General features: G+C 51.1%; 1 protein-coding gene across 4 annotated transcripts in view; it reads left to right on the top strand.

The window, feature by feature from the left end:
* Positions 1-15,192, top strand: part of BMP1 (bone morphogenetic protein 1) — a 43,588-nt gene that overhangs the window by 21,697 nt on the left and 6,699 nt on the right. For 3 of the 4 annotated variants that reach the window (XM_041766665.1, XM_041766664.1, XM_041766666.1), the window contains 8 exons: positions 746-848; positions 3,416-3,532; positions 3,787-3,932; positions 4,032-4,227; positions 7,804-7,929; positions 8,660-8,820; positions 9,191-9,371; positions 13,446-13,571. In XM_041766665.1, the coding sequence (XP_041622599.1) occupies positions 746-848; positions 3,416-3,532; positions 3,787-3,932; positions 4,032-4,227; positions 7,804-7,929; positions 8,660-8,820; positions 9,191-9,371; positions 13,446-13,571 (1,156 nt within the window). Of the gene's footprint in view, positions 1-745; positions 849-3,415; positions 3,533-3,786; positions 3,933-4,031; positions 4,228-7,803; positions 7,930-8,659; positions 8,821-9,190; positions 9,372-12,730; positions 13,093-13,445; positions 13,572-15,192 lie in introns of those variants that run through there. The other variant, XM_041766667.1, reaches the window with a different exon arrangement.

Consider the following 15,192-nt stretch of genomic DNA (forward strand, 5'->3'; position numbering starts at 1 on the left):
ACTTAAGGCAGTTCCTGTAGCTGTGAGGTGCTACGTCAGGGCGAGATGCCCTTTCCTCATTTTATGCTCGAGGCCGCTGAGGACAGATTGGTCAGGTGATGGAGCCAAGGACTCAGCAGGAAATGCAGAGGTGACATTCTAACCCAGGCCTGTGTGTGTGTGGATCTGAGTTTTTTCACTTAAGTGAGCTTTTCATGTGTATACATCCTCCTGAATCCTAAGCCCCTTGGCAGGGACAGACCTTAAGCCCACTCACAGGAAAGATTCAGATCTGGAATTCTCCTCAGCAGCCAGCATGACTCCCTGCCTGCAAACAGCATTCATTAAATATGGGATGACAGGTGACTTGGTCCTTCTCTTCCTCTCCTCTCTGGACCCTCCATTCCCATTTCAGAGCTCCTGGTACCCACAGGCCTCCCAGGCCCTTCCTGTCACTGAGATCTCACCCCTCTAAAGGTGCTGGGATTGGAGTTACTTCAGTTGACTGCCAGGAGAGCCAGGGGTAATTGGAAGCAATGGCTTCACTAAGGGGATCGGTAAAATGAGAACCGGGATGTCCAAGAAGAACACTGGCTGTCATTGGCAGATAGCTGGGGAGAGGAGTGATGTTTCTATGCTGGGAGCACATCCTCTGGACCCGTTCGCTATTCCATGTAGGGGCAGGCAGGCCGCCACGTGGGCTGGCAGGTGAAGCTGGCAAGGTGTGGGGGCTGCGTGACCCTCCTACTCTTCCCATTTCCTCTAGATCATTCTGAACTTCACGTCCATGGATCTGTATCGCAGCCGCCTGTGCTGGTATGACTACGTGGAGGTCCGAGACGGCTTCTGGAGGAAGGCACCCCTCCGAGGTAACTGGCACCAACCCACCTCCTGCCTCTCTGCGGCTGAGCCCTTCGGGTTTTTTTAAATTGCAATCTAATCGACATACATTATCCTCTTAGTTTTAGGTGGACATCATAGTAATTGGATATTTTTATACGTTACTAAATGATCCCCAGGATAGGGCTAGTTACCATCTGTCACCATACATTGTTATGATGATATTATTGATTATATATCCCATGCCCTATTTACATACCCATGCCTTATTTATTTTATACTCGAAAGCTCATATGGCTTCTCAGCCTTCTGCCTAAGACCAAGTGGAAACTTGAATCTCCTAATCCCTTTACAACTAGTCTGTCTGCCCCCACTCCTCCCCTCTGGCACCCTTCAGTTTGTTCTCTGTATCTGAGTCTGTTTTGTTTGTTCATTTGTTTTGCTATTAGATTCCACACATAAGTGAAATCATACAGTATTTCATTTAGCATAATGACCTCTAGGTATATCCGTGTTGTCACAAACGGCAAGATTTTATCCTTTTCTGTGGCTGAGTAATATTCCACCGTAAGGCTATCCTACATCTTCTTTATCTGTTCATCTACAGCGGGACACTTCAGTTGCTTCCATCTCTTGGCTGTTGCAAATAATGTTGCAATGAACATGAAGGTGCACATACCTCTTTGAATTGGTGTTTTCATTTTCTTCAGATAAATACCCCAAAGTGGAATTGCTGGGTCATACGGTAGTTCTAGTTTTAATTTTTGAGGAACTTCCATGCTATTTTCATTCCCCCCAATAGTGCATAAGGGCTCTCCTATCACTGCTTCTTCAAACCTGTTATCATTTTCTTCTTGATCCTAGCTAATCTGACGATGTGAGGTGACATCTTACTGTGGTTTTGATTTGCATTTCCCTGATAATTAGTTGAGCATCTTTTCATGTGCCCATTAGCCATTTGTATGTCTTCTTTGGAGAAATGTCTGTTCAAGTCCTCTGTTCATTTTTTATTGGATTGCTTATTTTTTTATATTAAGTTGTGTAAATTCTTTATGTATTTTGATTATTAATCCCTTATCCAATGTATGATTCGCAAATATCTTCTTCCACTAAGTAAATTGCTTTTTTGTTTTGTTGACAATTTCCCTCACTATGCAAGGCTTTTCAATGTGGCTAATTCCTTCTTAGAACTACTTATTTCACACTCTCTTCATCCTCCCGTGGAACCCAAAGCTTGGCCAAGGGTGATCTGGTCACTCTGGTGTGGAAGCCAAGAGTCCTGATGGAGTTAGTGCCTTCTAGTTTAGTGATACATCATTAAGTGTATCACTAAGTGCACTTTGGGCAAGTACCTTCCCTGATCTGGACCTCAGGGTCCTTGGTACGAGATTCTGGGCCTCCCTCAGAGGTGACTCTCAATGTGTGGGTCTCGGGAGTCGTACAGGTTGACAGAGGGAGACAGACAGGTGCAACTCCACAATTCCAGGCTCTCTTCTTCATCTGGGCAATTTCAGAGGCTCAGTTTTCTCTCTCTACAAGGTCTGGCCCATAATATAGCCTGCCACACTACAAAGGGCTACCTACCTGGCCCAGTGGCCCCAACCTGTTTGCACAGGCTATTTTGTCACTTGGTGGAGAGGGGACTGGTAAGCGGGGGGTGAGTTGTCAGAACCATAAGACAAAAGGTGCTTTAATGCCATAGAATTAGGGTCAAGAGAGGTTTCTGCTTCAAGCCTGTGGAGCTGCATGAATTCTCCTCTTCCAATCTGGACAAATTCCTAAGTAGCCCAGGACTGCTCATTAGCATTAGAACCTTTGTTCCACAGCCTGGGCCTGATGCAAGCTGATGAATCATTGCTAACCATCTCTTTTCCCCCCAGTTTCTGATATTTGAATATTTATTAGTCACCCAAAGCAGCCATCATTTCAATGCTTCCTCCTGCAGACATGCTAGTGTTTCCAAGATTCCACTTTCTTTTTCATAACTTACATTCCTAGGTCAGCACCCTCTGTCCGTTGCTGAAGGTTGGGAAACACCCGATCTTATTTGGAATACACAAGTCATCCCCAGTTGACCCTTGACTACAAAGAATTCCACAAAAGACCAACTGCATCTGCTTACATGGATTCTCGTTGGTTTTATTTCAAAGGGGATATTTTCTGACCCAGTCACTAGATAGTAGGATTTACTTGGGGTCCTCTGACATCTTGTGCGTGTGATCAAATGAAAACATTTGTAATGTACAAAGAAAACTGTGTTCATTCTTGGTGATGACTTGTTTGTGTGGAGATCAAATGAGAAAAGTAATGATGGTAAGATGCTCTTTTAAAAAAGTAAATAAAACACAGATACAGCTGGTTATTCCTCCCTGAACTCATATTCCATCCCTCAAGTGGACAGAACCCTCTAGAAGTCTAGTACTCTCTTGCTCTTCAAGGCCACACTGGATCTTCGACCAGATTCAGGCCAGCTGCGGGGTTTTGGGATCATGTGCCAACTGCAGAGCAGGGCCAGAGACCCTGAGGCCCCTGGATCAGGGAGGGGAGAGCACCCCGCTTCAGGCCTCACTGCCCTCTGTCCACACTGTCTGCACAGGCCGCTTCTGTGGGGGCAAACTACCCGAGCCTATTGTCTCCACCGACAGCCGCCTCTGGGTGGAGTTCCGAAGCAGCAGCAACTGGGTTGGGAAGGGCTTCTTCGCTGTCTACGAAGGTAGGAGACAGAGTGACGAGGGAAGAGTCAGATATCGGGTCCCTGGGCATCCTGGCGCCCAAGGGGCAAGGTTGAGGGCCCTTGAGGGAGGAAGCAGAGATCCCCGGTGGGATTGGCCAGGCCTGGGTGGCGGAGGGGTGGTGGTGGGGGAACACTGAGAAGCTGGGGGGACGTGGGAAGGTCTGGAGGAGGGGAGAGAGGGGCCCTTGAGCTGGGCACAGCCCCCCAACTGACCTCACTTTGTGTCCCCAAAGCCATCTGTGGGGGAGATGTGAAGAAGGACAATGGCCACATCCAGTCGCCCAATTACCCCGACGATTACCGACCCAGCAAAGTCTGCATCTGGCGGATCCAGGTGTCTGAAGGCTTCCACGTGGGCCTCACTTTCCAGTCCTTTGAGGTAGGTCAGGGACCCCTCAGTCCCACCTCTCCGGGGCCTTCCTGGTGTTGGGCCCTGGCGGCCGGAGCTCCTCCAACTGATCGAGCTCCCGACCCTCAGATCGAGCGCCATGACAGCTGTGCCTATGACTACCTGGAGGTGCGCGACGGGCACAGTGAGACCAGCACCCTCATCGGGCGCTACTGTGGCTACGAGAAGCCAGATGACATCAAGAGCACGTCCAGCCGCCTCTGGCTCAAATTCGTCTCCGACGGATCCATTAACAAAGCTGGCTTTGCTGTCAACTTCTTCAAAGGTGCTCCTTCCCTGTTCCCCACTGGCCAGCCCCCCAGGGCCAATCCATCTCCTTCATTCCTTCTTTTACTTCTAAAAACTGTATTGTATTATGGTAAGAACACTTAGCGTGACACCCGTCCTCTGAACACATTTGAGTGTTCTGTGCGGTATTGCTGACCTGGGCTTGTACAGCAGATCTCTAGGGCTGGTTCATCTTGCTTGACTGAAACTTTATTATGCCTGTTGGTTAGCAACTTCCCATTCCACTCTACCTCTTTGACCCTAGATAGCTCATGTACGCGGAATCCTGCAGTAGTTGTCTTTCTGTAACTGACTTATTTTATTTAACATAATGTCCTTAAGGGGCGTCTGGTGGTTGAGTTGGATGAATGTCTGTCTCTTGATTTCAGCTCAGGTCATGATCTCAGGGTCTTGGGATGGAGCCCTGTGTCTCGGGCTTCGTGCTCAGCAGGGAGTCTGCTTGAGACTCTCTCTCTGCCTCTCCCCTTCCCTGCTATTCATGCATGCTCTCTCTTTCTCAAATAAAAAATCTTAAAAAAAAGGATAATGCCCTAAAGATTTATCTACCATACTACATATGACAGAATTTCCTTCTTTTTTAAGGCTGAATAATATTCCCCTGTGTAACACATTTTTTAATTGAAGGACAATTGACATAAAATATCCTCTTAGTTTCAAGAGTACAGCATAGTGATTCAACATTTATGTACATTACAAAATGGGCACCACAGTGAGTCTAGTTACCATCTGTCACCTTACAATGTTGTTACCATCTTGTTGACTACATTCCCTATGCTGTACACGACATCCCTGTGTCTTACTTATTTCATGACCAGAAAAGCATATGTCTTAATCCCCTTCACCTATTTCGTTCATCGCTCCAGCCCCTCCTGTCTGGTACCCATCAGTTTGTTCTCTGTATCTGTGAGTCTGTTTCTGTTTTTTTTTTTTTGTTTTTTTTTTTAAGATTTTCATTTTTATTTCTTCATGGGAGACACAGAGAGAGAGAGAGCCAGAGACATAGGCAGAGGGAGAAGCGGGCTCTCTGCACACAGCCTGCAAGGAGCCTGATGTGGGACTCGATCCCAGAACCCCAGGATCATGACCTGGGCTGAAGGCAGACACTCAACCATTGAGCCACCCAGGCACTCAAGCCTGTTTCTATTTTTCTTGTTTGTTCATTTGTTTTGTTTTTGTTTTTATTTTTATTTTTTAAAAGATTTTATTTATTTATGAGAGACAGAGAGAGAGAGGCAGAGACACAGGCAGGGGGAAAAGCAGGCCCCATGCAGGGAGCCCGATGTGGGACTTGATCCCGGGTCTCCAGGATCAGGCCCTGGACCGAAGGCAGCGCTAAACCGCTGAGCCACCGGGCTGCCCTTGTTTTGTTTTAAGATTCCACATGTAAGTGAAATCATACAGTATTTTTCTTTTTCTGTCTAGCTTATTTCACTTAGCATAATACCCTCTAGGTCCATCATGGTGTCACAAATGGCAAGATTTCATTCCTTTCAATGCCTAAGTAATATTCCACCGTGTGGCTATCCCATATCTTCTTTATCCATTTATCTATCGATGGACACTTCAGTTGCTTCCATATCTTGGCTGTTGTGAGTAATACCACAGTGAACGTTGGGGGTGCCTATATCTCTTCAAATTGGTGTTTCATTTTCTTTGGATAAACACCCAAAAGTGGAATTGCTGGATCATATGGTAATTCTATTTTTAATTTTTTGAGGAATCTCCATGCTGTTTTCCACAGTGGCTGTACCAATTTGCATTCCCACCAGCAGTGCAGAAGGGTTCCCATTTTTCCACATCCTCCACCAACACTTGTTATTCTTGTCTTCTTGATACTATCTATTCTGACAGGGGTGAGGTGATACAGCCTAACATGCTTTTGATTTGCATTTCCCTGATGATGAGTGATGTGGAGCATCTTTTCATGTATTTGTTGGCCGTCTGGAAGCCTTCTTTGGAGAAATGTCTGTTCAGATCTTCTGACCATTTCTAAATCAATAGGTTTTTTTTATATTGAGTTTTATGAATTCTTTATATATTTTGGATGTTAACTGCTTATTGCATATAATGTTTGGGAATATCCTTTTCCGTTAAGTTACCTTTTCATTTTATGGATGGTTTCTTTCATTGTGTGAAAGCTTTTTAGTTTGACATCGTCCCATTTGTTTATTTTGCTTTTTGTTGTCCTTGCCTAAAGAGACAGAGCAAAAATACACGTATAACACTAAGACCAATGTCAAAGAGCTTACTGCCTATGTTTTCTTCTAAGAGCTTTATGGTTTTAGGTTTTATAGCTTATATCTTTAGCCCATTTTGAGTTTCTTTTTGTGTATAATGTAAGTGGTCCAGTTGCATTCTTTGGCATGTAACTGTCCGATCTGTCCATTTATTAAAGAGACTGTCTTTCCCCCATTTTACGTTCTTCCCTTCTTTGTCATAGAATAACTGACCATATATTTTTTTTCTGGACTCTCTATTCTCTTCCACTGATCTATTTGTCTATTTTTGTGCCAGTACCACCTGTTTTGATTTATTTATTTTTGATTATAGCTTTGTAGTACACTTTGGAATATGGGAGGGTGCTACCTCTAGCTTTGTTCTTTCTCAAGATTGCTTTGGCTGTTCGGAATCTTTTGTGGTTCTGTATAGATTTCGGGATCACATGTTATAGCTCTGTGAAAAATGATATTATGATCGGGATTGTATTGGATCTGTAGATTGCTTTGGGTGGTATGGACTTTTTAACAGTATTAATTCTTCCCATCTGACACCACATTTTCTTTATCCTCCTCTTGATGGACATTTAGGCTGTTTCTACCCCTTGACTGTTGTGATATTGCTGCAGTGAGTTCATGCCTTCTTTATTTACGCATTCAACACAGAGTCTGTATGAGGGATGCATAGACCCTGGTGCCCTGCCCTTGAATTTATGGCCTAACTGGGGAGAAAAAGTCCACCCCGCTGAAACACTGCATATCTCATTGAGTAAATGACACACTTATATAAAAGTAGCTAACACATGATAAGTGCTTAACTATGAATTGAAATAATAATTCGGGAGTTGCCTTAAAGTCCAAAAGTTTGTGTAAAAGAAATACCAATGAGCCATAGAGGCAGAAAGTGCTGTGAAAGTTTAGAGAAGAAGAAGGCAGTGTGGATTTTTTTTAACTGGTGTCATAGTGGGGAGATAATCTGTCTGAACCTTATTTCCTCATCTGTAAAATGGAGATAACAACAGTAGCTTCATCACAGGTCTTGTCAGGATTAATGGAGAAATGAAGAAATAGCACTTAGCCAGAGAATGGTATATAAGAGGCATCACTGTCGTCAGAGGAAGGCTCTGTGGGGTCCACCACCACCTGTCCCTTTGGGGCTCTCATTAGCAGGATCCCCTGGGGACTGAGTGGTCCACAGCTGACCTCTGGCCCCTGCAATGGAGCTGGACGGGAAGGAAGCCTGAGGGACCCTGGACTTGACTCGCAAGCAGAGGGCATGAGGAGGGACCCAGGCTCTGGCCTGGAAGTCACTGACCCCCTCTCCTTCCAACCGGCAGAGGTGGACGAGTGCTCGCGGCCCAACCGCGGGGGTTGTGAGCAGCGGTGTCTCAACACGTTGGGCAGCTATAAGTGTAGCTGTGACCCCGGGTACGAGCTAGCTCCGGACAAGCGCCGCTGTGAGGGTAAGTGTCCCCCGACACTGCCCCACAACCCAAGCCTTCCAGCCAAGATTTCTCATGTTTTGGTCACACCCTCCCTGCAAAAGCTAGGATTCCCTAGCACTTTCTTCACTACTGGCAGACAAGGAATACACACTTAACCAGAAGTGGGATGCACTCAGGGTTGTTTTCGTCTTTTTTTTTTTTTTTTTTTTCATTTTTATTCACTTAAAATGCTGACCTTGACCCACTGGCAAATCTCATCACCCTCCACAAGGTCATGATCCCCAATTTGGAAACCACTGTTCTCAGGCACTGATTTTTCGGCCTCTCCCAATACTCAGCCGAGGTAACAAGCTGGTGAGGGGACTCCCTGCCCAGTGCCTCCAGTTCAGCCCGATCTTGCTGGGCAGCTTCTCTCTACCCGCCTCTCCATGCTTCCAGGCCTCGCTGCCCATGGACCCAGCCGTGCCTGAGCCCCTCACTCACCCTCTTCCCTCTCAGCAGATGTCCTGGCTGTTCTGTGGCAGAGAAAGTAGAAGTGTTCACACATATGTGTCCTCAATTCCTCATACTCTGAAGATGCCCTCCTCACCTTGCCTGCTTCCCTCTCATTCCTGAGAGACAACACACAAGCCCCAGGGCTGAGGGAATCCAAGATCCACATCTCCTTAATGCACCCAGCACATGTCTCTGGCCCTTCCCCAGAGTGGGGACTCCTGGTGGGTGATGTCTCCTCTCTTGTTCCCCCCAGCTGCCTGTGGTGGATTCCTCACCAAGCTGAATGGCTCCATCACCAGCCCAGGCTGGCCCAAGGAGTACCCCCCTAACAAAAACTGCATCTGGCAATTGGTGGCCCCCACCCAGTACCGTATCTCCCTGCAATTCGACTTCTTTGAGACCGAGGGCAATGACGTAAGTGCCCACTGGGTTGAGGAGACGCAGGAAGGTCTGAAGGCGTGGGAGCCAGCTTCCTTTCCTATAAAGAAATACCCAAAGAATGTAGAGGAGGAGAAACTTCTCCCAATTCCAGGAAGCAGGGGAGGGTCAGGGAGGAGGACTTCAAGGCCAGGGAGCATACATGTGGCAATGAGGAGTGAGACAAGACCTGGGGCTCATGTGGAGAGCACAAGAGGATCGAATGGGGGTGACATGGAACCTTTTTGAGTTGTTAGATTTTGTAACTAAAGACAAAAGGACCCACAGAACAGGAAGCCTTCCCAGGTAGGGGTGGTCAGGAGAAACTACATAGAGGAGGCAGGCCTGGAGCTGCACTGCTCTGCAGGTGTGCAAGTATGACTTCGTGGAAGTCCGCAGTGGGCTTACAGCCGACTCCAAGCTACACGGGAAGTTCTGTGGCTCTGAGAAGCCTGAGGTCATCACCTCCCAGTACAACAACATGCGTGTGGAGTTCAAGTCTGACAACACAGTCTCCAAAAAGGGCTTCAAGGCTCACTTCTTCTCAGGTAACCCAGACTCCCCAGCTCTGAGCCTGCCTCCCCTCCTCCCTGCCACTTGTATGCCTTCTAGCTAGCCCTCCCTATTGCCAGGCCCACAGGGTCTATCCTCTGCTCCCCCCACGAGCCCTCCACCACCAGGCCAGCCCCTCCATTCCTGAACCCCATTACTCCTGAATCCTCTGGGCTCTATGGGAGGCAGCCTGAGGACGGGCAGGACATAGGCATACCCATGAAAGGAAAGAGCTTTCCAGGTATCAGGAGCCATGATGACAAGGCCCCAGAGAGGGCAGGCCTGGGGACCAGGGAGTTCATTGTGGACAGAGAATTCAGGGTACACACAAAAGAGGAGAGTGTTTGCCTTGGACTGTGTGGAGCAGATTATCTGGCAGTGGCCACATCTCTAATCAGACCCTCCACGTGCCAAATGGGTTCATGCCGGGGCCTTCAGAAAAGATGAGGAGCCTCCCTCTCTTCAACACCCAAGCCTTCCCACCCGTCAGGGACTCAGATCCAGCCAGCATGTGTTTATTGCAAGCCGTCCTATGGAAGGCTTGAGGTCAAGTCCCTTCAATGGCCTCATCTTTGGGTGGCCTAGAAGGTAGTCAGCCTCTCTGAGCTGGACCTCTAGGGATCCCAAGAGACCTTTCCCCTGCCTTAGTCATCCCTCTGTCCTCATCCTGGGGTGAGGCTGGTGGTCTTTCAGAGGCAGTTGGACCTGGGACATAGATAGGGTGGGGTGGGAACTCCATGAAATTGAAGAAGAGTTGAGGGGAGTGGGAGGCAGAGGGAGTGGCTGGAGTAATGGGTTTTATGGGAGAGTGGCCCAGGGATCCTGATCCCCAGCAGGCCTGGTGGGCCGGGCATGGGGTGGCAGGAAGGCAGGAAGCCCATGGCCGAGTCCACGCTGCCTTCCTTCTCCCCTCCTTTGCCCAGGGTCCTGCATCCTCGAGCCCCCTATGTCGTGGCCCTGCACCCCTGCCTGCCCCACCTGGATGCCATGCACTACCCCTGTGCACTGGTCCCTGCTTGGCACTACCAGCCAACCTGCTCTGCTTAAAGTCCCCCCGCCCCGTGCCCCACTGCTTGCTGAGACCCCTCCCCTTGCAACACAAATCCTTTTCTTCCCTGTGCCCACCTGGAAATCCTACAGGTGCTCACCCGAGGGCTGAGGGGTTGTATCACCTACTCAGGGGTGGGCTCAGTCCTGGGGAAACCATTACCTGCTTACTCTCGTCTCTTCCTGCCCTTCTGTTGCTCCAGTCTTGGAGGGGGGAAGGGGGCCAACACCACACCTGTCAGGCCTAGAGCCCAGGGCTCTCCACCCCTGGGTACTGCCCTGCCCTGGCACGACACTGGGCCAGCCGCCCCTCAGCCCCGCATAGACACACGCACACACACGCACACGCACACACGTGCATACACAGGCATTGCCCTGCAGCACAAGAAACCTGCAGAGGACCCTCACCGGTGGGCATCAAGGTTGAGCCCTCAGGGCAGGGGGCATCTGACTCTGGCCCCCCAGGAGGGGGGCTCTTTGGACTTTTGGGACACCCAGCGAGGAGACCCTAAGACAAGAAGGAGAAGAAAGAGCCTGAAGACCTTCAGTCTGACCCCAGCCACCTTCCGGGGCATTTGGCACTGGAGGGTGAGTGCCATCTCCTTGTCCGGGCCCGTGTCCACTCTCCCCGCTCCTGTCCCCCCCCTGCAACCTGCTCCCCTGGCTCCGAGGTGAGGCTGCCACTCCCACCCCCACCCATGCCCAAGCCCTGCCCCGGGACGCTAAAGCAGGCCTTCCGCAGGGCTCACTTTTCTGTCACTCATCCATTCAGCCACCCACTTACCCACGCAATCATTCACGGGCAAGTATTTCTTCTACCCCTCCTATGTGCCAGGCACTGTACTAGGTATTTAGAGTCCAAGTATGAGAAGGCATGGAGAGCCAAACGCTTCTGGGAAATGTTGGCTCAGTTCATGAGTTGGGGCCTCTGAAGCTCCCAGCATAGTCACAGGCGAGTTCCTGGGTAAACCTCCAAGAGGAGTCATAGCGTGCCCCTCACCCCTACCTTCCAGCAGGGGCCGGCACTAAGGCAGCTTCCACAAGGTCCTCAGCCGGGGTCCCCTGTGGGGCTCTAATTGATAAGGAGCCCTGGGGAAAGACTTGGGGACTCCACCTCTTAACCCTGAGTTCCTGCCGGCCCCAACGGGTCTGGCCACCTGAGAATGGAGCCAAGAAGTAGGTCCTCAGGTCCCTCTACTGATGGAGACCAGGAACAAGGCTCCCTCTGTCAGGGACCCCTTCCCCACCATTTCAATGCCAGAGGGCATTCTTCTACCTTGTGGTTCCCCTCTGGAATTCTGGGTGTCCATTCAATCTACACACCTACCCTGAATGCCTGCCTCTGTGCCAGGTGACCACAGACAGCCCAGAGAATATGTGGGTGTGACATACGCATGCCTGGGACTGTGTGTTTCTCCGTGTGTCAGTGCACACATGTGTGTTCTCATGGGAGAGTATGTGTGCAGGTTGACCCACGCTTGAGCAGCCGCATGTGTGAACACACTCGAGTCCACCGATCTGCTGATGAGCTCGTGGTCTTTGCATTTGCGTGTGCCTTTGTGCCCATGTATTGGCCTCTGAAGGTGCCTATGTTTCTGTACCTGTGCGTGCTTCCTCACACAGATAGGGGAGTGAGGAGTGTGGATCTCTTGTGTGCTCATGTACACAGATGGGTAGATGGCTAATGTAGTGTCCGTGTCTGCCTGTGTGTGTGTGTGTGTGTGTGTACCTGTGGGTCCGTGTCCATGCTGCCGCGTGGGGACAACCATGCATCCCTAAGAGGATCCTGTGTCCACAGGCTTGTTGGTGTGAGTGTGAGTGTGTGTCTAAGCACACTTTAAGTGGCAGCAGCCAGAATGAGAGAGCGGAGCTCTCAGCCAGGCCCACCCTTTCCCTGGGATGCCCCCCTCTTCTGGAGATCTGTCTCTCTCCTTCCCTGGGGTGGGGGCCCCATGCTCATCTGTGGCCCCAACTGTTGGGGACCCAAAACCTTCAATGCTCTTAGATCTGTCCTTCCCAGCACCACCTCTCACCTCCTGGACAGCGGCTCCAAACCCCTCCAGGCCCTCTTCCTGCCATAGGCTATCTCCCTGTGTGTCCCCTGTCGCTGTGCCTCTTCCCACCTGCTGTTCCTTTTTGACCTGGCTGCGCCGGACATGGCCGTCTGCATGTATGTCCCACTGCCTTCCTGCACTGCCCCGTGAATCTGTCTCCAAGGCCCGGGCTGGTTTTCACTGCTCTCCCTCCCTGGCCCCTGCCCTCCACCCCCACCCCTCGGTCCCTTTTCTCCTTCTCTCTCTCGTTTCAGAAAAGAGGCCGGCTCTGCAGCCCCCTCGGGGACGCCCCCACCAGCTCAAATTCCGAGTGCAGAAAAGAAACCGGACCCCCCAGTGAGGCCTGCCAGGCCTCCCGGACCCTTTGTTACTCAGGAACCTCACCTTGGACGGAATGGGATGGGGGCTTCAGTGCCCGCCCACCCCCCACCTCCGCTCTGCCATTCCGGCCTGCCTCCTTCTGGCCGGACAGAACTGGTGCTCTCCTCTCCCCTGTCCCCACTCCCGTGGACAGGGGACCTTCCCCACCCTACCCCCTCCCATTTTGATGGTGTCTGTGACATTTCCTGTTGTGAAGTAAAAGAGGGACCCTCGCGTCCTGCCCCTTTCTCTTGCAGTCTGCTTGTCCGTGTGTCTGTTTTTCCACTTGTCCGTCTGTCCAGTAAGCAGGTAATGGTAGAGGGTGCCCACATGGGTCAGCTGCAGCCCCCGGCCCTCCGTCCACCCCACTTCTACTTTCTCTCCCCACAGCTGGGCCACTTGGCTGGCTCCGCTGGAGGCACCACCCTGGACCCCACCACCACCACCACCACCACCACCACCACCATCACCACCACCACCTGGGCCGGGGCCACCCCTCCCTGCGCTCCCGGGGGGAGGAAGCCTAGCCAGCCTCCCGCTTCCCCTGGGGCGACCACCTGGCCCCCAGCCCTGCACAGACCCGGGCCCGCCTTGTGTGCTCCCCTGCAGACAAGGACGAGTGCTCCAAGGACAACGGAGGCTGCCAGCAAGACTGCGTCAACACGTTCGGCAGCTACGAGTGCCAGTGTCGCAGCGGCTTCGTCCTGCACGACAACAAGCACGACTGCAAGGAAGGTGAGCACTGCCCACGCGGCCCCCAGAGCCCTAGGGAGGGGGCGCCCCAAGGACCAGAGACCAGGGCACGGGGAGGCAGAGTTGCCATCACCATCACCATCAGGCTCCATGTAGGCTCAAGGACTTGAGTGGCCTCTGAGGTCACCGTGTTTGACCTCCCACCTGGTCCACAGACTCCCACACTTCCATCTGCTTGTGCCCATCAGGAAGGGAGGGGCTCACACCTGTCCTCGGCCTCTATTTGAGACTGATTTGGCAGATTAGTTCTCAAAATCAATGTCCAAGTCCCTCTCTTCCTAACAACCTTCCTGTGGCAGAGGCAAGATGGCATAGCGGTTAAGAGCACAGGCTCCCTGGCGCAGCCCTGCTGCTTAGCCAGCTGCCCACCCTCCAGTGCCTCTGTGTGCTGTGTGACCCCTAGGTGGTAACAGACCCACCTCATCAGGACATGGGGCTCTCCGCAGTGCTCTGAGTAGTGACTGGCTCACAGCAAGCACAGTCACGTGTGTCACCCGTACTGGTCACACTTCTGACCCCTGGAGGACACTCAGAACAGTCACTGCCTCCCAGACACTAAAACCTTGCAGATATTTGGAAACAGCTCTCTTATCATCACCAATATCATCTGATACCTCTTTGGACTTGATACAACGCTGGCCTGTTCCAAGTCATTAATTCTATTGTGTTCCCTGCCTGCTGGGAACATACTATCCCAGTAGCACAACGTAGACTTGGCTCTGCCACTGAATGTCTGTGTGACTTTAGGTGAGTCCCTTCACCTCTCTGAGCTTTAGGTTCCTCACCCATGAGGTGATAAACAATGGGACCTACTTTGCAGCATGCAAAGTCTTATAGGTCTCACGTAGGCATTTAGAGCAAATGCCTCTTCTCAGTGTTATCAGGTGGATGACCAAGGTATAAACATACAAACTCCTGGCTAAAATATACAGAATTTAAGCACTCAGCAGCGCTCAAGAGCTTCCAAGTCGATCCCTTCAGGCTCCCTGAATATGGACTTCCTGACTCACAAGGACTTCACGTCTTTTAGCTGGAGGGGACCTTATTCCGAGGTTGTCCAAAGTGCACTCTCTCTCTCTGTACTGTGAGAAAAAGAGCACATTAGCACTGACTGGGTAGCCGGGAAGCCGGGAGAGGGCTCACACTTCTGGACAGACAGCCTGTACGTGGCGTTGAGTCACTTGAGAAGCATTCACCGTGCCCCACTCAAAAGCTAGGAGAATGACAAGGCACTATTTCCTGAATCCCTGCAAGGGTGCAGTGCTGTGCAGAGTTCGGCAGGGGGCTCAAGGCAGGAATCCCTCTGCCCCCAAGGAGGCTGCCATCTAGCTGGGGGAGAAGCGGGCATGCATCCAGAAGCTAGAGGGAAGAGAGGTGTAGAAATGAGGGCAGGCAGTAAGCGTGGCCATGGGGGACCACAGAAGGATGATGGACATAGCCCACAGGTCCAATGTAGAGAGCCAGAAGCTCCACCTGCCTTCACCGGGGCCTCTGCACAGCCCACACGCTGCTCTCAGGGCCTCGAAGCTGTGTGTTCGTTCCTCCTGTGAGCTGCTGACCATAGGCGCCCACCCATCCCTTTCTCCTCCCTGGCCCGCAGGAC

This window comes from Vulpes lagopus, chromosome 8, assembly GCF_018345385.1.
Source record: "Vulpes lagopus strain Blue_001 chromosome 8, ASM1834538v1, whole genome shotgun sequence".
NCBI lineage: Eukaryota > Metazoa > Chordata > Mammalia > Carnivora > Canidae > Vulpes > Vulpes lagopus.